This window comes from Rattus norvegicus, chromosome 1 (genome assembly GCF_036323735.1).
Source record: "Rattus norvegicus strain BN/NHsdMcwi chromosome 1, GRCr8, whole genome shotgun sequence".
Lineage (NCBI taxonomy): Eukaryota > Metazoa > Chordata > Mammalia > Rodentia > Muridae > Rattus > Rattus norvegicus.
This window is the reverse complement of record NC_086019.1, coordinates 44,138,639-44,164,056: the sequence shown is the minus strand read 5'-3', so window position 1 is coordinate 44,164,056 and position 25,418 is coordinate 44,138,639. Positions and strand designations below refer to the sequence as shown.

Below are 25,418 nucleotides of genomic sequence, written 5' to 3'. Positions count from 1 at the left end.
GTCAACAAAATTGTAATGGTTGGCTGGTGGCCCAAAGTTTCCCTGGAATTCAAGCTGGTCTTTGGACCCCATACGTCTCATATCTAGCTTATATTAATCTAACCTGGTGTCTGTGTAAATTTACTGCTTTCATTTTTATGATGAGATATTCCACCTTGGTAGGGGAACAGGAAGTACACGGATAAGTGTGTGCATGCCTGTGCTACTATCATTCCTCAGGTACCAAACACCTTGGTTTTTGAGAGTCTCTCATTAGCCTGCATCTCCTGTAGCAGGCTAGGCTGGTCAGCCAGGAAGCCCTATATCTATCTCTCTCTGCCTCCCAAAGCTAAGAATGCATACCAGACCTCCCAGCTGTTTTTTTTAACATATTTACTTTATATCCCACTCACTGCCCACCTCCCAGTCACCACCACCCTCAATCCTGCCCCCTATTTCCCCTCCCCTTCTCCTCTGAGCAAGTGCCCTTCCCCCCAGATATCCCCCAACCTGATACATCAAGTCTCTGAGGGGCTAGGTGCATGCTCTCCCACTGTGGGCAGACAAGGCAGCCCGGCTAGGAGAACACATCCCCTACACAGGCAACATCTTTTGGGTTAGCCTCCTGTAGTTGTTCAGAACCCACATGAAGACAAATCCGCACATCTGCTGCTACACATGTGCAGGGAGGCCTAGATCCAGCCCACGTATGTTCTTTGGTTTGTGGTTCAGTCTCTGAGGTCCCCAAGGGTCCAGGTTTTTATGTGGCTTCTTTTATGTGGCTTCTGGAGATTAAACTCAGATTTTCATGCTTGCAAACTGAACTCAATTCAGACCTCATCCCCTTACTTCTAGAAGGCAGCCTTTGTGCATCATAGCACGTTTTCATATTTCCACTGACAGACATTTCCTTCTCTCCCCAATAGGACATTCTCCTTATGAAAGGTGAAGGAGAAGTGAAGTTGAATCTGGCCATTGGCAAAGGAGACCAGGCCTCAAAAAGCAGCAACAAGGAGGGTCAGCAGGCGATTCAGGATCAGCTGGAGACGCTCAAAAAGGCATGGGCTGACGCCATGAGTTCGGCCGTCCATGCACAAAGGTGCAAAAATCTTCCCTACGTGCATGTTTGCCCAAATAGAACCCAGTGGTGTCATAAACTCACAGTGCAGCATTTCGGCAGCCTGCTGTGGAATCGCTAAGCATATTATGTTTTGCCATGGGCAGGCGTTGCCTGTCTTTGCCTGTGTTATATTCCCCATGGGGCAGAGACTCCTGCTGGGACGTTAGTGTGTTTTACTTCTGTGTTTTCTTTTCAAAATCTGTTTGTCCATCTCCCCACAATCCCCAGCCTCCATCCAGCGTCTTTCATAGAAATCTTGCACATAATACAAGCTTGGGAAAAGGTCTCATTTTTAAGTCAAGAATATTTAAAATAATATTTAATAATAGGTCAAGTGATTCCTTATAAGCTCTTAGATGTTTAAAAGCATGTGCAGGGAATCATTGTCAGCAAATTATGTCGCAAATAACCACGTTTAGAGCATATGTCTATTCCTCACCCTAGAGTTATCATACCGTGGTGGTGATGTAGTGTGTGTGTGTGTGTGTGTGTGTGTGTGTGTGTGTGTGTGTGTGTAGTTCTCCTGGTTATCACAATGATACAGATATCCAGGCGTTTAGTGGCTAAGCCTCAGAGAGCTGAAATTCAACAAAGTGAGGAATGTTCTCGTGTGTCCAATCATGAACCCATTCCAAAGTCTTTAGAGATGTTATATTTTGGTCTGATCCCACCCAGATGTGGAATCTCTAAAGGCAATCCAGTGAGGTTCATAGTAGTATGGTGATTGCCGGAGACCTGAGAGCATGTCAGGGAGGCAGAATGGGGGAAGGGATGCTCACTGTGTACAAATCTAGTTAGGTGAAAGCAAAAGAATCTGTCATGCCCCGTACACAGAAGGATAAGGAAAGATCACAAGGACGCAGCACACATTTCAGAGACCTAGAAGGAAACATAGTGGAAAGTCTCACAATAGAATAAACCTAGAGCTTTGTCAAAAAAGAATGTGCTTAGTGTGATTCAAACACATATCCACGTATTGAAATACAATATGGCCCCATTAATACGCACAGATTTCTGTGTCATTTAAAAATTAATCTTTGTTGATTGGAAAGCAAGAATGAAGATGAGAAAGGAAGGGAGGCCTGTCCTGTATCAGTTACTGATGAAGAGGTAGAGAAAAGAATTGTGTCCTCGTTTGTTATGAACGGAAGTCTTCACCTTTCCTGAGTCTCCTCTCAAGTTACCTGTGCATATCCAGCTGTCTTGTTGGATAAATAACTACCACTGAGAATTAGATGAAAACACATCCCAGCACATCCTTATTCTGGAAGCTCTCTAACGACTCCAGAAGCAGGTCCCCAAAGTGACCATGACAAACATATAAACAGAAGATAGTGTACCCCGGCAGGTCAGAAAACGCACAGCAGCTGTCTCCTACCATGCAGGAGGCGGCGGGGACACCTAACATCAGTGTGGGATTCGTTTGCCTGTTGTTTCCTGTTCTTGACTTTCACGGTAAGAGGAAGCAGCTTTCTAGGCGAGCAGGACATTGCATCTCTGTCATAACTCCCAGTGATCAGCAAAGGAAAGAATCAGATCCTCTGGGGCTCTCCGATTCTGTAGTAAGCTAGAGAGCATAAATAACTTTCCGGTGGTTGGCAATGGGCCAGCTTTCAGCTTTGTAGAACAGAATGGGGATGCAGGAGATTTTTTTTCTTCAGATGTTACAATCGAATGTTAAATCCAAGAAACAGATTCAGAGTCCTGACTCTTACTCCGGCAAGGAATCAAGTCTGAGGGCTACATGCTGTGCGGTTCCTCGCTGCAGGGATTATGGCAATGAACAATGGGCCAAAGCAGAATCCTTTTTGCCTGCTAGGAGATCAGAGCTGGGGAGAAGTACACATTCCAGAGGCTCTGACTCAGACTGTATTCCCAAGAACTTTTAAAAGACCCTGGCCTGGGGCAGAAGAAGGTGGCTTTGCTGGCTTCCGGCACCGATTTACTCTTTTCAGAAACTCACAGTAAGGCTAGGACTCTGAGAGCCTGTGAGTCTGATACGATGGGACTCTATGAGATACACGATCATACCAATACAGAATACCAATACATGCTAATACAGAAGCAACAGTTTGAGCAAGGGCGGAAGTTCGTTGACCATGTTATCCTGATCCCAGAATAGCAGGGTTCTAGGCAAGAGCTGCTAGGGCATTCCCTCAGCAGGAACATAGCATAGTCTGGGTCCAGGTTTATTAATTACTTCCTAGCAAGCCACAGGTGTTGAGCTGAGTGGTGGAGGTGTCAGATGCCACAGAGGAAGATAAAAGTAAGGAGGGAGTGAGACAAGGAAGGGAGAAGGATAAAGAAGAGAAAGGGAGAGGGGGAGGAGAGGGGAGATTATTATGAAGTTCAACAAGTTCCTTATGTCATTCTGGAGATCATTTATTTTTTCTACTAGGACATCTGGTGACCTGACCGTTAAATTTGTGACTATGTTTCCCATAAACATATCGAGTCTTCATACTGTCACTTGTTTAACACAAAAGAATTGGCCTTTATGTGTGCATAGTCTTAAACCATAGTATTTACCCAGGCAAAATACCTCAAACTTAGCTGTGACTGTACAAGTAATTACATCTGATACTAGCAATATAGACTTTGCACCAGAAAATTTAAGAATTGGTATGTGCTGGGCAGAATTTAATTAAAAGTGTAGCACTGAGTTTTGTAAACACAGTGCAATATATGAATTATCTATTCACTTGAGACAATTAGCATTTGGAAGATACATGTCTAGATGTGTTCGTGTGTGTGCGTGTGTGTGCGCGTGTGTGTGTGTGTGTGTGTGTGCAACAGCAGCTTGCTTAAATTTCTAGCATATATTAACTTTGTTTGAAGAAACCATAGCCTAATTGGGGCAGATTAAAACAAAAAGTTTCTCCCTATCCTCAAAAGCAACATTTTATTACAATAATATTCAGCAAAGCACTTTAAACAGATTCATTGGCCCTGTAATTGTGTTTTGGTAGTGACGCCAAAATTGAAAGTCAGTTTTACAGTGCATGACACTCGTTCCAGCACCCTGGAGTCTGTGATTGACCAATGGAATGACTATCTAGAGAAGAAAAGCCAGTTGGAGCAGTGGATGGAGTCAGTGGACCAGAAAGTAGAGCATCCTCTACAGCTGCAGCCAGGGCTCAAGGAGAAATTCTCCTTGCTGGACCACTTTCAGTCCATCGTCTCGGAGGCGGAGGACCACACAGGCGCTCTGCAGCAACTAGCAGCAAAGTCCAGGGAGCTGTACAAGAAGACCCAGGACGAGTCCTTCAAAGAAGCTGTCCAGGAGGAACTGAGAACACAGTTTCAGGACATACTGACCGTGGCCAAGGTAAGATACTTTAGACTGCTTCAAAAGCTTCGAGGTGCAGGTAAGGAACCTCACGTGGATTGGATTACTGAATCTGGCTGGTCTGAAGCCATGTGTAAGGCTGGTGAGCAGGGATCCCATAAAGATCACTTTCCTGAATGGTGGAGAATAGAGGGCTTACACATAGGAATGCAGGAGGGGTGGCTGCCTGAGAAGGAAGGGGAACCAGGCCAACCGTGGAGAGGACGTGGGAAGGGCTGTGGGGGAGGGGAATGAAGGAAGCACTTGAGTATGAAGGTGACGCGACAAAGCCCCCTACTGCGTATTCTAGCCTAAAGACTAACTTAAAAGCAAACAGGACTCCATGCCCTGCTCTCTGCAGTCCTGGAAATGTTCTCCAATTTTTATTTTTGTCCTTACTATCCACATCGTTAGACTCACCCATTTTCTTTTCAAGACTGAGCATCTGTGTTTCCCCTGCGTTTACCTTTGTTATTTTAAATGTGACTTTCTTATGGATTCCAACTGTATAAAAGAATTGAGCTTATTTTTCCAGTAACAAAACCTATATTTTCTTATTCTCAAAACTCTAGGCATGTGTGTGTGTGTGTGTGTGTGTGTGTGTGTGTGTGTGTGTGTGTGTGTATAAATAAATATATGTGAGAATCTTGGAAATTGAAAAGAATTCCATATATATACACACACACGATTTCCTCTATAATTTGCCTTTACATACTTGTGAATGCTATAGAAGTTAAATAGTTGGGATTTTGACTTCTGAGAACTCTGAGTTGTCAATGTCATTATCACATTATCTTTCTGAATGTGTGCTCTGGACATGTTATTAGCCTGTCTCTTAGCTTGTGCACTCCCCACCACCACCATGTCGAAAGGATTTAGGAAAATGTTGTTATAAGTAATGTTAAAGAAAACAGTGTTAATTATAATAGTTTTGATTAATTAGCTTGCAAGGGCTATTGGTCAGCATTTGTTAAGTGTGACTCTTTGTATAGTGCTATAGACTACAACTTACTCGACTTGAAGAAAATATTTTTTTCTCAAAGCTTTGCAGTGTTAGATTTATTCTCTCTCTCTCTCTCTCTCTCTCTCTCTCTCTCTCTCTCTCTCTCTCTCTCTCCCCTCTCTCTCGTTCTTATTTAGAGACAAAATTTCACTGTACATTTATGGCTGCCCCAGGAGCTCCATAGACTGGGGTGGACTCATACAGAGCTCTGCCTACTTTTGCTTCTCAAGTAATGATTTCTTTTTAAGATATTAAATTCATGGGGAATCCAAGTGTAAAACTGAAGTCTTCTGAGCTACCTGAAAACCTCTCTCAAGTGTCATTTCACAATCCCATTTTCGAAGTGACTAGGACTGTTCACGGGCTTTCTCTTTGTTAACCAGGAGAAAATGAGAACAGTAGAGGACCTTGTGAAAGACCACCTCATGTACTTCGATGCTGTCCAGGAATTCACAGATTGGCTCCACTCAGCAAAGGAAGAGCTTCACCGGTGGTCAGACACCTCTGGGGATTCATCAGCAACCCAGAAAAAGCTGTCGAAAATCAAGGTGAGCGTCCATGCCGATATTTTTCTGCATTGATCCAGTGATTGGTTCTTCAGTATGGTGGCGGACTTGTGATAGGGACTGGGATAAGATTCTGTGGTCCTTGTTTGTTTTTAGTGTTTTCCTCCTGGTTTTGGTTGCTGCTTTATTATTTTGTGCATCAGTAACTCTAAGCACAAAGTTTAAGAAAAATAATTGCAAGGAATTTAGCTTCAAACAGGAGCAAATTGTACCCTTGCCTGTATGTGTTTCTCTATGTAGATGTACATATTGCTGTAGTAATGCCTTGGAAAACCCTGCATCAAAAGACATTAAAGAAATCCATAACAATAAAGAATAAAGCATACAAACAAACAAGTACCATAGATAGGGATGAAAGCTAAGTCTTTACACCAAGTTAACGGAGATCTCACCTAGGGAACACACAGAGAAAGAAGCTTGGGGTGTGGGGGGAGACGTTCAGTGGTGAGCAGCTCAAACTTGCAGCACCAGGGATGAGCAAAGTCTAGGAGGCAGTGAATTCTCACATCATTGTCTAAGGTGGGAAGCTCGCTTGAGGAGATGATATCATCCATTACTACCACATAGTCTGTAGTTGAAGTCCCAGGACAGGACAGACCCACAACATGTCTAACAAATAGAATAAGGGTTACAAATCCCAACCCAGGTGTGCTTAGTGTCTAAAGGAGTTTTGAAGGGGGGGGGGGATACGTCATCACCATCACTGCTGATGCTGAGGATTGCCTATGGGTTTGGCAGTTGGGCTCTTTGGCAAGCCTGAGAGCCATTTCCAGATCCGGGGGGGTGGGTTTGGGGGGATGATAAACCTACCTGGTTGCAAGGATTTAGGAAGGAATGGCAGGTAAGGACGAAAGGAAGAGGAACCGGCGGTGGTAAATCAAGTTTGTGAAAAGTTAGGTAAGGAAGCACCGCTCCTGCCCTCTGACGCTCAGACCACCCCATCTCGCCGAGTCCATCACTCAGAATATGTAATGTGGAAGCACAATGTCTACGTGCGTGGAGACAGGAGTGCGTGTGCGTGTACATGTAATGAATTCAAACGCACAGCAAGAAAATGTACGCAAAATCTAATTGAAAGCACTGTAAATTACAACGCCCTCATTAAAGATCTGGATTAGGGCTAAGGAGACGGCCCTGTGTGTAGGAACACTTGCTCTACAACCATGGGGTCTCAAGTTCTCAGCACTCACGTAACTATCTGGGCAGAGCCATGAGCCTGTAACCCCAACAAGGCTGAGTTGAGACAGGTGGTTGCCAGTCAGTCAAACAAAAATTGCAAGCTTCTGGCTTCGAGAGGTATCTCAAGAAAGCAGAGCAGAGAGAGACAGAGAAAGACTCTCTGTGCCCTGTTCTAATCTCTGCATGCACATGCAGAAGCCACGCACACCCATACTCTTGCACTCGTAACACACATGCGAACATGCTAACCCAGATATAATACATGTGAATGGAATCAGGGTCAGCAAGTCTGGACCTGTTCACGTGCCAAACGAAGCTGAGGTAATGAATATAAGGGAGCTAAGGAAACCGACCTTTGACAGCAAACTCTTCATGGTCCGAATCTGAAAAGGCTTGTAAGGTTGAATATCATGTTCTAAAACATTCTTGTTGTATCTAGTACTCCCTAAGCTACAGTTTTTCTCTTTTAAACGACTAACCCACTCTACGTACTGATAAACAAAGATGACTTTTAGAGTCCTGCTGCCAAGAAAGGCTCACTACATACACATAAACTACCTTGTGTAAGAACTTGCCTACATGTGTGTAAAATTATGTCTCACATTATTATGCTTTTGACCTCCATATCATTGGGTACTGTATAAATCTGTACTGAAGTGCGCCTCTACTGTTTGTATATGTGAGAAGACAGAGTAACCTCAAGCCAATTACTAGTTAAGATTCACGTTCTGCTTCACACATCCATGATACTCGATGCCCTGCTTTTCTGCAGTTAGCTTGTAATTAGTCTTATTTGTTACTCCTCCTCCTCCTCCCCTGTTTCTGTCCCTAATAATTTAATAATCTCTTTCCTTTCTACTTAACTGGGACTGAAAACACAAGTTTGCATCAACATGGATAAAATCCAGCCTTAGCAATACATGTTACAAATATGCATGAACCGGGTGGCCATTTTAGCAAGAACAATTGTCACTAGAAGCACTTGTTTTTCCAGGACATGACCTGACTTACCTATTCCACAATGGATATTCTAATTACATCCTAAAGTCCTTTCTCCATGTGAGCCTCAGCACTAAACATGGCATCTGAATTGCCATATTTCTAGTGAAGGGTACCCCTCCCCCTTCCAGGGAGAATGCCAGCAGTAAACAAACCCTGGCTAGCACTTGCTTTAAACTTTTAATTAAGTTCGTCTGTGAATTATTAATTTCAGTGGCCATAAAAAAGCTTTGTTAGTTACAGAAATGTCTGAGATGGAGGAAGGCTAGTTCTCCTTTTGCTATGGGTCAGCCTGACTCCCAGCAAGGAAGAAATGATGTAAACCACAGTTCTATGGCAGAGGATGGGAATTGGAAACTACAAACAGGACACAGTTCACTTGTCCATCCACACAAGGGGTGTAAGGTTTCCTAGGACTCCTCTTAGTCTGAACACCAAACTTCCACATATCTAAAGAGTGCCTGTCCAGCTAGAGGACACCAAGATGCCCTGTATGATTTTGCACTAAGTCACTCATGAGACTGACTCATGGCCGACACTAATATAACTTGGGAGATTGTAGATGCAATGACTCTCGTTCCCCCGTGCACATTGGCTCAAACTTTATAGCAGGACAGAGTCCCATTCTATGCACATATTGAAAACTGGTAGCCCAAGTGACTAAGGGCCTCCTTGGTTTCCATGGCAATATTCCATTACAGGAGCTGATGGATTCCAGAGAGATCGGAGCAGGACGTCTAAGCAGAGTGGAGTTACTGGCCCCATCTGTGAAACAGAACACAGCTGCCAGTGGGTGTGAGCTTTTAAACTCGGAGATGCAGGCCCTGCGCGCCGACTGGAGGCAGTGGGAAGATTGCCTCTTACAGACACAGAGCAGCCTGGAGAACCTGGTCAGTGAAATGGCCCTCTCAGAGCAGGAGTTCTCTGGCCAGGTGGCCCGACTCGAGCAGGCCCTGGAACAGTTCAGCACCCTTCTGAAAACCTGGGCCCAGCAGCTCACACTGCTGGAAGGCAAGAGCACGGATGAGGAGATAGTGGAATGCTGGCACAAAGAACGAGTAAGTGGTTGCCTCCCTGTTTACCATTGCCGTGAATAAGCTAAATATTTCTTTGGCTCTTGTGGTTGCTAAAAATGAGCTATGACAGCTAAGAGCATGCAGCCCTCTGGGACAGAAAAGAAAAGTATTCAATGAGTTTGCAAAGCGTCTTTTTTTTTCTCTCTTCTATAAATCAAACTTTGGTAAAAGTCAGCATACGTGGGGGGGGGGATGCTAGTAGGAAACATTCCCTCTCTGGTGGCGATATTCTACTTTCTTTCTGATGGTGTAATAGTTTGCAATACTGTATTCAGCCATTCGGCCTGGAAAATGGCCTGTAGGCAGAGGCATAAATAGACAGAGTCATAGCTGCTGCTTTGCCAGTTAACTCTTTCAAACAATTGAGTGAGTAAGTTGTCGTGTGGAAAGGCACATGTGATGGCTCACCGAGGCTCAACCGATGGTTTTCACGGTGTCTGTTTATCCTTTGCGTGGTTGGGACAGCTGAACTTGAATTAGCTTGTTAATACAGATTAACATTTACTAGTCGGCTCCTAAGCCTTTTCTTTTTAACTATTACTGCTCTTAGAACCCAAGAAGGAAACAGAAAGGAGGGAGGACGGGCTGAAGTTTAACAATCAATGTCTTCTCTGATTCCTCTTGGTGCCTTGGCAATGCTCTCACCATTTGCTGCTTTATAACGCTCAAAATCGCGGCTGTCCTTAAAAGGAAGTTTGGTGAAGTCAACGACTCTGCTTCTATTTATGTTATAATCATTTCGAAATCGCTCTGGCCCATCAGGAAGTCACGGAGTGTTTCCAGCTCCGTCTTATTTAAATGAACTTGGTTTTGTTTTTGTTTTTCGTGGCAGGCAGAAAATAAAGAGTTTGTAACCACCTGGGTACAGTTTGGTGAGAATGTTTCTCTGCCATTCTGAGTGTTTTCTTTGGGCCTCCCTCAGCCTTTACACTTTACTGCCAGAAGCAAGACAGATCAGAATCACTTGGTTCTGCAGTGCAAGGGACAGAGGGAGGGGGGAGTGGAGGAGGGAGAGAGGGAGATGGGTACAGAAGGGGACAGAAGGGGACAGAGGGGAATTGAGGGGAAGAGGGGGGAAAAGGGGAAAGAAGGAGAGGGAGGGAGAGAGAGAGAGAGAGAGAGAGAGAGAGAGAGAGAGAGAGAGAGAGAGGCTGGAAAGTGTTCTATGGGATCCAATTCTCTATACATAAAAGAGGAAAGTCCCAGTATTTCAACTCTTTTTTTAGTTTCCCTTTCTTTCTGTTCTATTAATGTGAATGAAAGAAATTTTGAAGAAAGGTCTGTTTATACCTAGAATCAGTCACTTTTTCAGTGATCGTCTCCTGTGCTGGGACTAAGATTGGATAATAGATGAGGACTTAAGGATACATGTGCTGATGCAGTCAGACACAGGGGTTTCCAGTTGTGCTGAGTCCAGGATGATGGATAGTCCCTGCTGTCACATCTCTGTTTGACCCTAGGGCTATAGACTCTGAGGAAAATAGAGCATTGCCTCTTAACAGTCATGTCCTCGAATGTCATCAATAGCCAATGGCCAACAGTCCTCTAGTGATAACATTTTTATCAGAATTTATTTAAGGGAACACTTCAAATTCCAGGAGTGTGTAACAAAGTGTTTTTAAAATAGATGGGCTCTTGCTCTGACAACAAGGATTTGCTGTCAGGAAGGTCCCACAATGGCTGTCAATCACAATAAACACTAAAGGCCATTGTAAGCCTTGGTCTTACTTCATCAGGAAATCCCCTTAAGGTGGACGATCCATTAAGGTGGACAGTGCACTGCGAACATCTGTTGATTGTATTTATAAAATTCATTTAAAGCTATTGGCTTGTTAGCCTAGAAATGCCTTTTTCTTCAGAGTTTGGTGGAACCAAAAGTTATGTGTACCAATGCAAGTATTCGTGAGATTAAAAGTTCTAAAATACTAGATTTTAAATGAAGTGGTGAATATGTTTTTAAAGATTTTTTATTTATGTGTATGTTTGTGTGTGTATGTGTTCGCATGTGTGCACATACATGTACGTATACACATATATAGGTGCCCATGGAAAACAGAAGGGGGTGCCAGATCGCTTGCAGCTGGAGTTATCAGTAGCTGTTAGTCACTCAGTGTGGGTGTTGGGAACCCAACTTGGACCCTATAGGAAAGTAGCAACTGTTCTAACCACTGTGCCATCTCTGGAGTCCTGCAAATCTATTTTTAAATGTAAACTTTGAATAAAAATCCTTTCAGTTTTAATGTCATTTAATTTACAATTGACCTACTTAAATCTTGTGTAAATAATTTTGTTAGATAACTACATTTGTTGAAGTTTGTATATGGTCAGTTTTAGAGAAAGTCCTGTGAGGGGCTGAGGAGGTATATTCTTTTGTGTTTGGGTGCAAGGTTCTGTAGATATCTGCTAGGTCTACTTGATTTATAACCTCTATTACTTTCATAATTTTTTCTGTTTAGTTTCTGTCTCAATGTCCTGTCCATTTGTGGGAGTGGGGTGTTGAAATCTCCCACTATTAATGTATGAGTTCTGATGTGCTGTTTAAGCTTTAGTAATGTTTCATTTACGAATGTGGATGCCCTTGCATTTGGTGCATATATGTTCGAAATTGAGATGTCATCTTGGTGGATTTTTCCCTTAATGAGTATGAAATGTCCTTTCCCATCTCTTTTGATTAATTTTGATGTAGCAGAGGATGGCCTTGTTGGATACCAATGGTAGGAGAAGTCCTTGGTCCTGCCAAGGCTGGAGCCCCCCAGTGTAGAGGAATGTCAGGGTGGGGAGGCAGGAAGGGGTGGGTGGTTGGGGATGGGGAGCACCCTAATAGAAGAAGAGGGAGAGGGGATGGGATGGTGGTCTATGGATGGGAAACCAGGAAAGGAAATAACATTTGAAATGTAAATTTAAGAAATCCAATAAAAATAAGAATACAGGAAAGGTGAGAGGGGCTTGAGCGGGAAGGACTTACTTCACACAGGTATTATTGCTGCATGAATAAAACTTTAATCCCCCAGAAAAAAAAGAAGGGGGACAAAATACTCACAGGAGGAAATACAGGGACAAAGAGTGGAGCAGAGACTGAAGGAAAGGCCATCCAGAGACTGCCCCACCTAGAGATCCATTCCATATGCAGCCATCAAACCCAGTCGCTATTGCTGATGCCTAGAAGTGCTTGCTGACAGGAGCCTGATAGAACTGTCTCCTGAGAGGCTCTGTCAGAGCCCTACTGACACAGATGAGGATGCTTGCAGCTAACCATTGGACTGAGCACAGGTACCCCAGTGGAAGAGTTAGAGAAAGGACTGAAGGAGCTGAAGGGGTTTGTAACCCCATAGGAAGAACAACAATATCAACCAACCAGACGCCCCTGCCCTGAGTTCCCCAGGACTAAACCACCAACCAAAGAGTACACATGGCTAGATCTATGGCTCCAGCTGCATATGTAGCAGAGGATGGCATTGTCTGACATCAATAGGAGGAAAAGCCCTTGGTCCTGTGAAGGCTCATTTCCCCAGTATAGGGAATGCCAGGGTATTGAGGTGGCAGTGGCTGGGTGGGAGGGGTAGCATCTTCATAGAAGGAGGGGGAGGGAAGATGGGAGAGGGGGAACTGGGAAAGGGGATAACATTTGAAATGTAAATACATAAAATATCCAATAAAATGGAAAAATACAGTTACTTACATTACAATTCATGACAATAGCAAAATTATAGTTATGAAGTAGCAACAAAATAACTTTATGGGGGCTGGGGATTTAGCTCAGTGGTAGAGCGCTTGCCTAGGAAGCGCAAGGCCCTGGGTTCGGTCCCCAGCTCCGAAAAAAAGAACCCCCCAAAAAAATAACTTTATGGTTGGAGGTCACCACAACATGAGAAACTGTATTAAAGTGTTGCATCATTAGAAGGTTGAGAATGATTGCTTTAAATGATCATTCAATACCTTAAATGATAGACAATTTCCAAATAGTCTAGTTGGACAGTGTTTCAAACAATGTAGGGTATTTTCTCTTTGTTCTTACTTTAAGTTATTGATGATTTTAATCATTTTACTGCCTAATACTTAATGTAGGAGTGTCTACGGCTTGAAGTAGATGCAGATTGCACAAGTGCCATCATGGGCTATAAAAATTTCCTGAAATAGACCTCATCCCACTATTGAATTCACTGTGTTATTTTGCCCCTCACTGATAACTTAAAATGCACGCATGCAGAGTGTGAAGATATGGAAGTCACTGAGTTTAGTGCCTGTCTTGGTTTTCTCTATTAGGAGATCCTGGATGCTCTACAAAAAGCAGAGCCTATGACAGAGGATCTCAAGTCTCAGTTGAATGAACTGTGCCGGTTTTCCAGGGACCTGAGTCCATACAGTGGGAAAGTCTCAGGCTTAATTAAAGAATATAACTGGTGAGCATGAACCATCCTACTGTTCAAAATAGCTTCCTTTTCTTTGTATTTCCTTTGAAATAGAGCCTCTGTGTGCAGCTAAGATCCTCCTGCTTCAGTCTCAGTTGTAGCTAGATTTCCAGCTATAATGCCAGGAAATAAAGCTGTGCTTAGCTTCAAAAAAAAAAAAAAAAAAAAAAAAAAAGCCCGTAAGCCCATACAAGGTAGGAGCTAAGCTGAGCATGGAGTGGTTGTCTGTGATAATAGCTTCTCAGGAAGCTTATGTGGAGGGCTAAGCTCATGAGACAGAGAACAGAAGTAAGACCTGGCATAAAATTTAAAGAAGCTAGAATGTTTCCATCATCTGATTTTAGTGATAATATCAACTACCTAAGAGTGAAATGTTGCACCAAACCAGGTAAATGAACATTTGCTAGGTATCACTTTAATCAACTTTGTCCCTTTTCTTCTGCCCTCAAATTTGTGAATCGCCCTTTCAGCCTCTGTCTGCAAGCTTCCAAGGGCTGCCAGAGTAAAGAACAGATTTTGCAAGAAAGATTTCAGAAGGCCTCCAAGAGCTTCCAGCAGTGGCTGGTGAACGCAAAAATCACCACTGCCAAATGTTTCGATCTACCTCAGAATCTTAGTGAAGTTTCTTCCAGTCTTCAGAAGATCCAGGTGAGACCTCTGCTGTCAATGCTAAAAAGCAATGCTGAGGCAAACTGATATGAGACTCTGGGTCTTTGTAAAAGTGCCTTGCAAGTTAAAGTTTAGTTTAAAAAATTTAAATTTCAGATAAACCTACCCCTGAAACAATATTATAGGTATTAACGATGCACTATGGGTGGGCTGTTTTCATTTAATTTTTGCTCCAACCATGATAGGCATATAGGATTATTGTTCTCAGCATGTTGGTGGGATAAATGTGTTTCAGTGAGATCAGAAGGCTTGTGTCTGAGGCAGGCAGAGTTGCAGTCACACATGCTTGGCTGATTGGTTGGTTTTATTTTAGTATTTAATTACAGCTCCATTTCAGCTGCCACCTAGACCTCAACACTTTTAGAAGACACTGTGGTGACTTTGTTGTTCATAAATGTGTGTCACATGTGGCTATTTATTTATTTATTTGAAATCTTGAGCCTATGCTCATGGAAGTTGGATTCCTTGCTAGAAAACATATGGAAAGAGACTCAGCCAACCACGAATGAGGAAGGGCTAACGAGAGACCTTTGTTTGCAGAACACAGTCTCTGAAATAATGGTGTCCATACTTACCCAGCTCACTGCTTTGACTCTCAGTTCATGATGTAATGAGACAGATTGCTCTTGGAAATGTGCTATATTCAAATTCTTCCAACTTCTCTCCTAGCCAGGGAGTTGAACTGTGAACAACCAACCACCAGTCTATTTATGACAGCAGCCTTTTCTCTGACTCTTAGCCTAGTTCCTTGTATGAAGTTGCCAACCATCAAAAGAGATGTCTTAATGAGATCCTGTATTGCTCTACTTTGCATGATCGTATTGTCTACTTTAAAGAGCAAGCAAGTGTATTTACCTCTTCCTCCTAAAGGCTGAAGGAAAGGATTAAGGGATCAGTCCTTTCCTAGTAGGACCAAGCTCTACTGGGTACATCATGACATATGGAGCAGGAGGAGAGAGCCATCCATGTCTTAGGGTTTTATTGCTGTGAAGAGATGCCATGACCAAGGCAATTCTTGGAAAGGAAAACATTTAATTGGGGTCTTACAGTTTCAGAGGTTTAGTCTATTACCTTCATGGCGAGAAGCATGGCAGCATGCAAAGAGACATGGTGCTGGAGAAGGAGCTGAGAGGTCTACACCTTGATCCACAGGCAGCAGGAACAGACAGTGACCCACTAGGCTTGGCTTGAGCTTCTAAAACCTCAAAGCCCACCCCCAGTGGCGCACTTCCTCCAACACACATCCCAGTAGTGTTAGTCCTTATGAACCAAGGGGACATTTTCATTCAAACTACCACAGGCTACATCAGACAGGAAACAAAAGATACCAGGAAGTGGCCAACTTGTTTTCTTAGAAGGGCCAGTGAGGTGGCTCAGCCTGCAAAGGCACTTCCTGCCAAGCCTGAAGGCCTGAGTTTGGGCCTTAGATTCACACATGGAGGAAGAAGAGAACCAATTCCTGAAAGTTGTCCTTTGATCTCCACACAGTTGTCTCAGCAAGCATGCACATGCAAACACAAAAGGTAAGTAAATAATTAGAATATATATATATATATATATATATATATATATATATATTTTAATCTCTCAAGGGCCTGGCTCTACCTGCACCAGGATCTCCCAATCAGGTCCCACCTTTTAAGCATTACCAAACCATAGACCGAGATTTCCACACATGAGTCTATGGGGCACAATCCACCCTCTCAAACTTAATCATTGTGCTTTCATTAAAGTGCAAAGCATAGAGTCTCTTTGTTTATGTTTCCTGACAGGTAGAACAAGCACCTTAGCTGCATACTCATTTCTTCTCTAATGTCTGGAAGACAACTCTAATGCCTCGAATATACTTATAAAGAGGGAAACTAACCTCTGGAGTAACCCAGATGTTGAGAAGGCTATACAATGTGGCCACGGTTCATGTTGTCATGTTGTGAACTTGCTCTTTGTAAGACAGGGTTGGCACCATTTTTTGATGAACGATGAACAACAATGTTCCCTACCCTACTTAATAGCATCTGCTTTATTGGAGTCCACTAGGGAAGCTCCCCTGGGGTCTTTAGATAGGGGTAGTTGTGTTCTACTGAAAAGGTGGTTTGATTGTTGTCGGACAGGCTCTGTAAGACTTGCTCTACAGAGACCCATGGTGGCGTTTATTTTTCTAAACGAAACCTAGCCAGGGATTATTTTATAACATTTATTATCTCTCAGCCCCAATTACCTCTTCTGTTTGTTTATTTATTTATTTATTTATTTATTTATTTATTTATTTATTTATTTATTTTTTGGTTCTTTTTTTTCGGAGCTGGGGACCGAACCCAGGGCCTTGCGCTTCCTAGGTAAGCGCTCTACCACTGAGCTAAATCCCCAGCCCCTTATTTTTTTTAACAAATTGATAACAGTTCATAAAATAGCTCACATGTTTTGCAGTCAACTATGAATTAATATTAGGAAATAAAATATTTCATAACTGGATTGCTAAAGGGAAAACCTGGATCACTTCACTTATACAATTTTTTTTTTATTTCACAGAAAAAAAATCCAACAGTAAAGCATTGTGTGTCTTAGGGTACCTGATTTTATATTTTTCTCACAGGAGTTTCTGTCAGAAAGTGAAACTGGGCAACATAAGCTAAACACGATGCTGTCCAAAGGGGAGCTGCTGAGCTCTCTGCTGACCAAAGAGAAAGCACAAGCTGTCCAGGCCAAAGTCCTAACCGCAAAGGAAGACTGGAAACATTTTCATGCAAATCTCCACCAAAAGGAATCAGCCTTGGAGGTACTGCAGGGCCATCCTGCACATGTTTTGTGGTGTTTGGTGAAAGTGGCAAATAGACAATTTTAGTGTCCCACAGGGTTTTTAAGCATTTTGATCATCCCATTTTGCATAGCAACAGGTAACCAGGTGCTGAAAGAGGAGCTTGGTGCTCTAAGTGACCTTCCTTGAGGACTAGATGGCTTTCTACTCAGGGGCTACTACTACAGGCTCATCCATGCACACCTCTGCAAGGACAGCCAACCTCATTCACTTCTGAGCATCCCTTTAATATTTCATCTGAGATGCTGCAGTTTGGGAAATTATTCCAGGAGAATAAATAGAAAAGCTCCTGCAAGCCTACAGAATATTGACTCAGAGTTCATACAACTCACACAGCATCCAGTCAGGTGTTGAATACAAGGGAAAATAACACTCACATGATTTCACTTTCTAAAATGACAACTTGTGAATATCATATCATAATTTCTGCCATAATGCAGAATTTCTTTACTTCTGAGATCACTCATTCTTTGTATTAACTCTCCTCTTATATGCATGGAAGGCATCATACCTGTGGAAACATTTCCTGGCAGGACAGATTCTTAATTTGATGCTGGGCGTATGATGGACATAATGAATTCAAGATAGAAAGGATATTATAATGAGGAATTGCCATCAGAAAAAGAAACACACTTTCTTGGCTCTCTCTTACATGAAGTGCTTTAAGTTCATCCTTGTAGGTAGCTGTTGCTCAGGCAAACATTCTCCACTGAGCATGGTGGTAACCACGAAGTACCTGGAAATTACCTGTGACCTGTAATCATTAGTGCAATGTGGCCTCCAAAGTAAGAGTTATATAGCAAATGTGGCTCTTGTGGCCAGGTCATCTTACTTAAACATTGTCCAAGAACAGGGATCTCAGGATCGACAGTTTTGTTGATCTTAACTGCTTCTTGGTAGGTATAACTATTCTATTGACTCTAATCCCACCCCTCCTTCCTTTCCTAATAGGAATGGACAATGTGGCATACCTTTGGGTAATAAGAGGGCAAGTCTTTATCCTGTTTCCAGAGCTTCATTTTCTAGAGGGACATTCCCATTGAAGAGGTGACTGTATTGCAGGGATATCCAGGATAGAAAGACATCATTGACTCTATTTGGAGAAGTTAAGAAAGGTGTCCAGAGAAGCGACATTTAAACTATACCTTGAAGACCATGCATCCTTTGGGTTTTCCAACATTGACACATGATTCTTCATGTATGTGGGTACACACCGAAGAGGACATAGGATTCCCATTACAGATGGTTGTGAGACACCATGTGGTTGCTGGGATTTGAACTCAGGACCTCTGGAAGAGCAGTCAGTGCTCTTAACCACTGAGCCATCTCTCCAGCCCAGGTTGATACTTGATTTTTATGGGAAGAACTGAATACATGGGTCCAGGAAACCATGAATCATGTTGAGATGTGGAAGATGTTGAGATATTTGAGGCAGACCGTGACGGTGAGGTAGGGATCAGTAGAGATAAATGGAGGTAGAGATTAGGATCACACAGTGAAGCTTTTGTGTGCCATGTCATTTGATCTTGAATCTCAACCAGTTTCCCTTGTAAGAATGCAAGACTGTTTCCCCAGGATGGAGTCTATCACGCACTCTTACCAATGCAGGGGACAGAACTCATTACATACAGCAGATGTTTCAGGTATCAGGACTCATTTCTTTCTTCAAGATTCCCTAAGAAAAATGGAGTGAGTGATTAGGTGGGCCTTAAAACTGGAGATAAACTTGTCAACTTTGACTATAGCATAAACAAGAGTGGGGAATCATACATGGCCAGAAAAGCAGAAGAAACTTATTAGAGTATGGTGCATGTAAAAGTGAGGATCTAAGTGGCAGAAAGAGTAATAGGGTAGGCGATTCATCTCTAAGACAAAACACAACAGGATTTGGCAATTAACTGTGTGGGGGTGAGGGCCAAAGTTAAATCTGGTTCTTGAGTGTCTCATCCTGAAGACTGAAGGAGGAGGCTGCTGGCTGAGATGTGAATAGAGATACAGATACCTTGTAAAGTGTAGTCTTGAATGAAAGGATTTAGTCAGTTTGATCTACACTCAGGTTTGTGTACCTGGAAAGTGATCCATGGCTAATGATTGGGAACACGGAAGCTAACAGAAGCTTGAGGGTCCAAACAAGAAAGGAGAATGAGAAAACAGTGCCTGGCACTGTAGGCGATTACATATGCCACTCCAGTTCATTCTCAAAGCCATTATAGATCACAATAAGTCATTTGTCTCTGTCATGTCAATGAAGAAATGAAGGAGCCATGTATGATGGCACAGAACTGGAACACCAAGAGACAGAGGTAATGTGATTAGAGTTTTGAGGCCAGTCTGAGCTACGTGGCAAATCTGAAGCCATCCTGGGCTACATAGTGAGACCCTGTCAATAAATAAGTAAATAAATTAATAATTTAAAGAAATAAAAAATGGGGAGAAAGTAGGTAGAGAAAGGAGGAAAGTAGAGAGAGAGGAAGGAAGGGAGGAAGGCAGACTAAGGTACAGGATATCTAAAATGTCTGCCGAATTCACACAGCCAGTAATTGATGGACAGAAGTCAAATCCAGCACTGTGCCTCAGTGATTCATAGATACAGTTACAGTAACACAGGGTTTGAGAACTTCTAGGTATCACCGGAGTCATAGAGAAATCACTGGGCAAAACTTTCTGAGTGAACACGGAGTGGGAAGCTAATACCTACTGCACAGACACAAAGTGCAGGCCTCAAATCAGAGGCCCAGGAGGAGCTTCAGGAGTCCATGTCAAGTGTGTGCTTACTCTCTGCACTCAGTCACTGCACAGATGAAGCACCCAGCTTTCTTCTGTGCTCCCTAAGGTATTTGTGGAACCACGGCTTTTGGTCATGGGTCCCTAGTTCACCATGTGTAGCATCTCCACAGAACAGCAACAACAGGAAGACGTAAGGGTCTTGTATTTACAAATGCACTTCATCATTCAGTTAGTGTTTGGCAAGAATTACTATAGACTCTGGGGAATGCAGCAGGGAGTGAAATAGAACAAACCCTCTGCTCTGATGAACCTTACACTTTATCAGGCACCATCCTTGATCATCTTACATATGTGAGGTACTTTGAACTCTCTGATGCTTTCCTGCAGCTAATTCATCTCCCCAGGGGAAACCCGGAGGACATGATCGAGTACCACCCTTACCAATACCTTAGATCAGATCAGAGAAAGCTCTGAGTCAATGTTCAATAGGCTCTGCAGTCTTTGTACTTAGTTTCCCAGACAGCATTTTACGGACCTGATACTTTAATAAAATTCTAAATTCTTTAAAGCTTTTGTTGGTCCACATTGCAACTTTAATAACAGGTTCACACCAATCTAGCACTTCACTTTGCCACAGTGAAATATATAACACGGTATCAGCATGCTTTCATCTACAGTCTATGAAAGTAATATTTATACTATCTTTATGTGATAAGCACATAGTTCTTGGCATTTTTAATAAATAAGAATTTATATTCAAAACATAATAAACCAAGAATTTGGGGAGATGACTCAGTTGGCAACATGCTTCAGAACCTAAATTCAATCCTAGCACACACATAAAGGCCAGGAACTAAGCCAATGGAGGAATAGGAGGGTTCTTGGGCGTCAATGGCTTGCCAATTCTTGCCAAATTGGTAAGCTCCAAGTTCAGTGAGAATGCTCTCTCTAAACAAATAAGGTAGAGGGGATGGGAAAGTGACTCTGTGGTTGAGAACACACACTGCTCTTGCAGAGGACCTAAGTTCAGTTCTCACCATCCAAACCAGGCAACTCACAGCTACACGTAATTCCAGTTACAAGGGAGCTAACTCCCTCTTCTTGCCTCCACAAATACCTGCACTTTTATGTGCATGCTCACACACACACACACACACACACACACACACACACACACGTGTACAACTAAAAATGAAATAAATCTTTTAAAAAATGATAGTAAAAATTAGAGTAGAGAGCAATTGTGGAAAAAGTTCTCAAGATGTTAACCTCATAGCAACACATTCATGCACACTTGTGCCCTCATATGTGTTCACATTCACACCAACATTCACATAGTCACATACAGAGCATAATAAACATATAAGTTACATATGTGTGTATTTATATACTACTTGTCCTATCATTAATCTGTTCTTACCAATGCTGGATTATTTGTGTAAGGGAACGATATTCCAGGAGGCATGAGACATGGGATCTTCTACTGTGGAACTTACAGCCTCGGGGTACAGGCCAGGTATAGCAGCATCAGAGGGGAATGCACAGCCCAACCCTACCTATGACTAAGCTTGTGGTTTAAAAAAATCAAATGCATTGAAGTTGAAAAGAGCTATCCAGAGAATTAAAGAGAATGGTTGTAGCTTAAAAGTCAAGGCTGAAAACACGCTTAAAGGATGCCAAATAAAGGACTTTGGAAAGATCTCTCTCTCTCCCTCTCTCTCTCTCTCTCCCCCCCCCTCTGTGTGTGTGTGTGTGTGTGTGTGTGTCTGTCTGTCTGTCTGTCTGTCTATCTATCTGTTTGTGTGACTATTTCTCTTTGCCTATGTCCCTGTCTAGCTGTCTCTATCTGACTTCCCCCTCCCTGTCTGTCTCTGTGTATGTGTCTGACTGCTTCTCTGCCTGTGTCACTCTGTGTGTGTGTATGTGTGTCTGACTGTCTGTCCGTGTGTCTGACTCTCTCTGTATCTGTCTTTCTGTATGTATCTGACTGCCTCTGTCTTTGTCCCTGTCCATGTGCTTCTGTCTGTCTTTGTGTCTGTCTCTGTGTGTCTGTGTCTATCTCTCCGTGTATATCTGACTTTCTGTCTGTGTGTGTCTCTGTCTCTGTGTGTATCTGACTGTCTCTGTCTTTGTCCCTGTCTATCTTTGTGTCTCTGAGTATGTGTCTATCTCTCTGTCTCTGTCTCTCTGTCACTCTGTGTGTGTGTGTATGTGTGTATGTGTGTTGGGGGGAGGTCACAGATTGACATCAAGTGTTGTATTCAATCACATTTAACATTATTATTATTATTATTATTATTATTATTATTATTATTATTATTATTTTGCAACAGGGTCTCTTTCAGAACCTAGATGGTACAGTCTGCTAGTCTGCAGGGATTCTCCTGTATGTCCCTCTCAACTCTACGATTGTAAACCTGTGCCACCATGCTAGCTTTGTTTATTTGTTTTAGGTCGGCTTTGTGAATTAAATGCACATCCCTGCACTGCTGCAGAGAGTTCTTACTGGTGGGCCTTCTCCCCACCCCTTGGGATTGGGTTTGCTCATTCATCCCCGATATTATCTCAACTCTCACAGAATCTAAAGATCCAGATGAAAGACTTTGAAGTGAGTGCAGAGCCTGTGCAGAACTGGCTGAGTAAAACGAAGAGGCTGGTGCAGGAGAGCAGCATCCGCCTCTATGACCTGCCAGCCAAGAGGAGAGAACAGCAGAAACTGCAGGTGATGGTGCCGGCTTCACTCCTTCCTCGGTCCACTCTGGCCAGATGCATGCTGGGAACCCTGGTCTTAGCTAACAAGCACCTTAACATGCAGCGTTCCTTCACCTCGTTCCGACAGAATTGAGTTAATGTTTTCTGTCTCTCCTCTGAGGCATGGTTTGTTTTCTTCCCGTAGCATCCCACTGTGTGTAGCTTGAAAGTAAAGCAGTCTTCGGGGGACTCCATTTGCTTGCCAATGTTTAATCCATGTTCTCTAGGCCCAAGCTTCGTCCTCCATGTGCTTACCCTGGTCTCTGAATGGTAACTCGCTTGTGCTTTCCAGTCTGTCCTTGAGGAGATACAGTGCTACGAGCCTCAGCTCCACAGGCTGAAGGAAAAAGCTCGGCAGCTGTGGGAGGGACAAGCTGCAAGCAAGAGCTTTGTGCACAGAGTGTCGCAGCTGTCTTCTCAGTATCTAGCGCTAAGCAATGTAACCAAGGTAACGCCTGGCTATGTGTCTCGTGGCTCATGTGAGTGTGATACTGATGTCGCAAAACTGGACTGTCCATAGATCACGCAGGGTGCATCCTGACACCCCCACAGAGTGGTGGCCCCGGGTTGACTGTAAGACGTGTAACCGTGACATCGCCCTCATCTTGAATCCAAACTCATCACTTTTACCATAGTTCTTAGCGTGGCTCTGTGAAGCCAGCCTAGATGCTTCAGAGACAGAATACACTGCCAGTCTCCAGCATTAATAAAATGTTATATATCCTATGGCATTTTGATTCCCAGGGCTCAAGACATAATCCTAAAGCAAATTACACAGTTTTCTGTGCTAAAGACTCGAAGATTAAATTACACTAGAAAATCATGAACCCAAAAGCAGTTTAAAATGTATTGGAGCCATAGAATAAGTCTATGGTAATTTTTTAAATGTCAGACAGCTTTTGTATATTCCTTATACAGCAGGTAAGGATGTATTAACTTATAGTTTCAGATAGGATTTCAAAGCAGAGTCTGCAATTGTCAATAGCTATCCTGAGTAAGTCTTTCAAGGACATTTAGAATAAAGTATTGGATACACACAGGACCTCACTGGGTGAACCCCACTAGAGTAATGCAGACCCCGAGAATAGGACAGTCCTTTCAAGCTTGCATGAACTATAACATTTGATTATTTATTTAAAATTTCAGGTGTTAGCATTTAGGGACTCTATTACATGGATCTTGAAATAACGTGGCCTCGTTCATTTTCCTGTAACGTCATTTCTGAGCTGCGAATTTGGGTCTCCACATAGTTCTGATGCAAACTGCCTCCACTTGTGCCAATGGTCATTTGATGAAAATGCTGCTTTCATAAAATCACATGCATATGATTTTAGGAAATCTGGCACATAGCTAAAGTTAGACTGGATTAAGAACAGCTAGTTGCAACTGGTATGTTAGTGCACATCTGGAATCCCAGGGCTCAAGAGGTAACTGCAGGGGAATCACTGTGAGTTCAAGGCCAGATCAGGCTGTGTCATGAGTTAAAAGCCAGGCTGGGCAGCACAACCAAGACCCTGTCTCAAAGAGAACTAAATTAAATTTAAAAAAAACCCGAAATATAAAAACAAACCAAAAAGCCTTCCAAAACACCTCTCCATCCTTTGCACTTGCTTAGATATTAAAAAGCAAAAGACGGTTGAATGTCTCAGAACTCGAACTCTGTAGAACAGCAGTCTCCATCTACTTTGTTAGACTTGACCTGAAGGGAACAAAGAAAGCCACAAAGATTTTTCTTGTCATTTAAAATGCAGATATATGTGTTCTGTCCTCTACACGTGTCCTGAGGCCTCAGACTCTGTTTCACTCCTGTGCAAAATTATGTTTCAACTAAATATATACATATTACATGCATGCTATTTAGAACTACTACAAAATATCAAAGTGCTATGTTTTAAGACTGTCTATAGTCTGTAAGAATATATGGTATCAGTTGAACTAAATAGTAATACGTGAAAGCCAAAGATGATGGCGGATTGAATGCCATCATCTAGGTATTAGGAAGAAATTCTACTGAATAAAAAGTAAGCCATGATTCTCCTAAGCTCATCAGTGTAGGGCAGCCTTTCTACCTGATTGTTCTACAGGTTTTTCACTATTTAGAGAGGTGTGCCACATTCCTCATGCTCTCAGACCATGCTTGCTTTTCTGGGCAGTCTCTGATGAAGTGTTAGTTTCCAATACGAGTAGCTGCAGGTTGTCAAGTCTTAATGGAGCAGACAGCTAGAAAATCATCTCTGTCCTTTCCAGGAGAAAGTGAGCAGGCTGGATAGAATTGTTGCTGAGCATAACCAGTTCTCCCTGGGCGTTAAAGAACTGCAGGACTGGATGTCAGATGCCGTTCACATGCTGGATTCGTACTGCCTCCCCACGTCAGATAAGAGTGTTCTGGATGGCAGAATGCTCAAGCTGGAGGTGTGTATACTGAGAGGCCTTTTACTCATACATTACTTTTTCTTGACTCTCTATCAGCTTGGTATGACTATGTGGTCCTCTGTCTAGATGCTCTCTGGATGGGTGTCTGCTTACAAAACACGCTCATCCCTAAGCATTAACTGTTCATTTCAGCCCTAACACATTCCTCTACAAACACTACAAAAAGAAAAATAAGACACAAATGTGGTGATTTAAAAAAAAAAACAACTTCAAATTCCATCACCGTTGCATGAATTCTGAGGAATTATTTTGGTGAAAGATTTAATTAATTTATTCAACTTATTTTTCTCCCTGTATCATTTAGTCAGTTCTTTTCCCATCTTGAATAATCAATTCTGTTTTGCATTTGTAATGAAAATAAGCA

General features: G+C 42.7%; 1 protein-coding gene across 31 annotated transcripts in view; it reads left to right on the top strand.

Moving 5' to 3' along the window:
- Syne1 (spectrin repeat containing nuclear envelope protein 1) overlaps nt 1–25,418 on the top strand; it is a 471,163-nt gene that overhangs the window by 224,746 nt on the left and 220,999 nt on the right. For 30 of the 31 annotated variants that reach the window (XM_063270573.1, XM_063270583.1, XM_063270581.1 and 27 more), the window contains 10 exons: nt 906–1,078; nt 4,118–4,427; nt 5,814–5,978; nt 8,876–9,232; nt 13,514–13,650; nt 14,130–14,307; nt 16,922–17,104; nt 22,449–22,592; nt 22,914–23,069; nt 24,869–25,033. In XM_063270573.1, coding sequence (XP_063126643.1) covers nt 906–1,078; nt 4,118–4,427; nt 5,814–5,978; nt 8,876–9,232; nt 13,514–13,650; nt 14,130–14,307; nt 16,922–17,104; nt 22,449–22,592; nt 22,914–23,069; nt 24,869–25,033 — 1,968 coding nt within the window. The remainder of the gene's footprint in view (nt 1–905; nt 1,079–4,117; nt 4,428–5,813; nt 5,979–8,875; nt 9,233–13,513; nt 13,651–14,129; nt 14,308–16,921; nt 17,105–22,448; nt 22,593–22,913; nt 23,070–24,868; nt 25,034–25,418) is intronic. The other variant, XM_039101506.2, reaches the window with a different exon arrangement.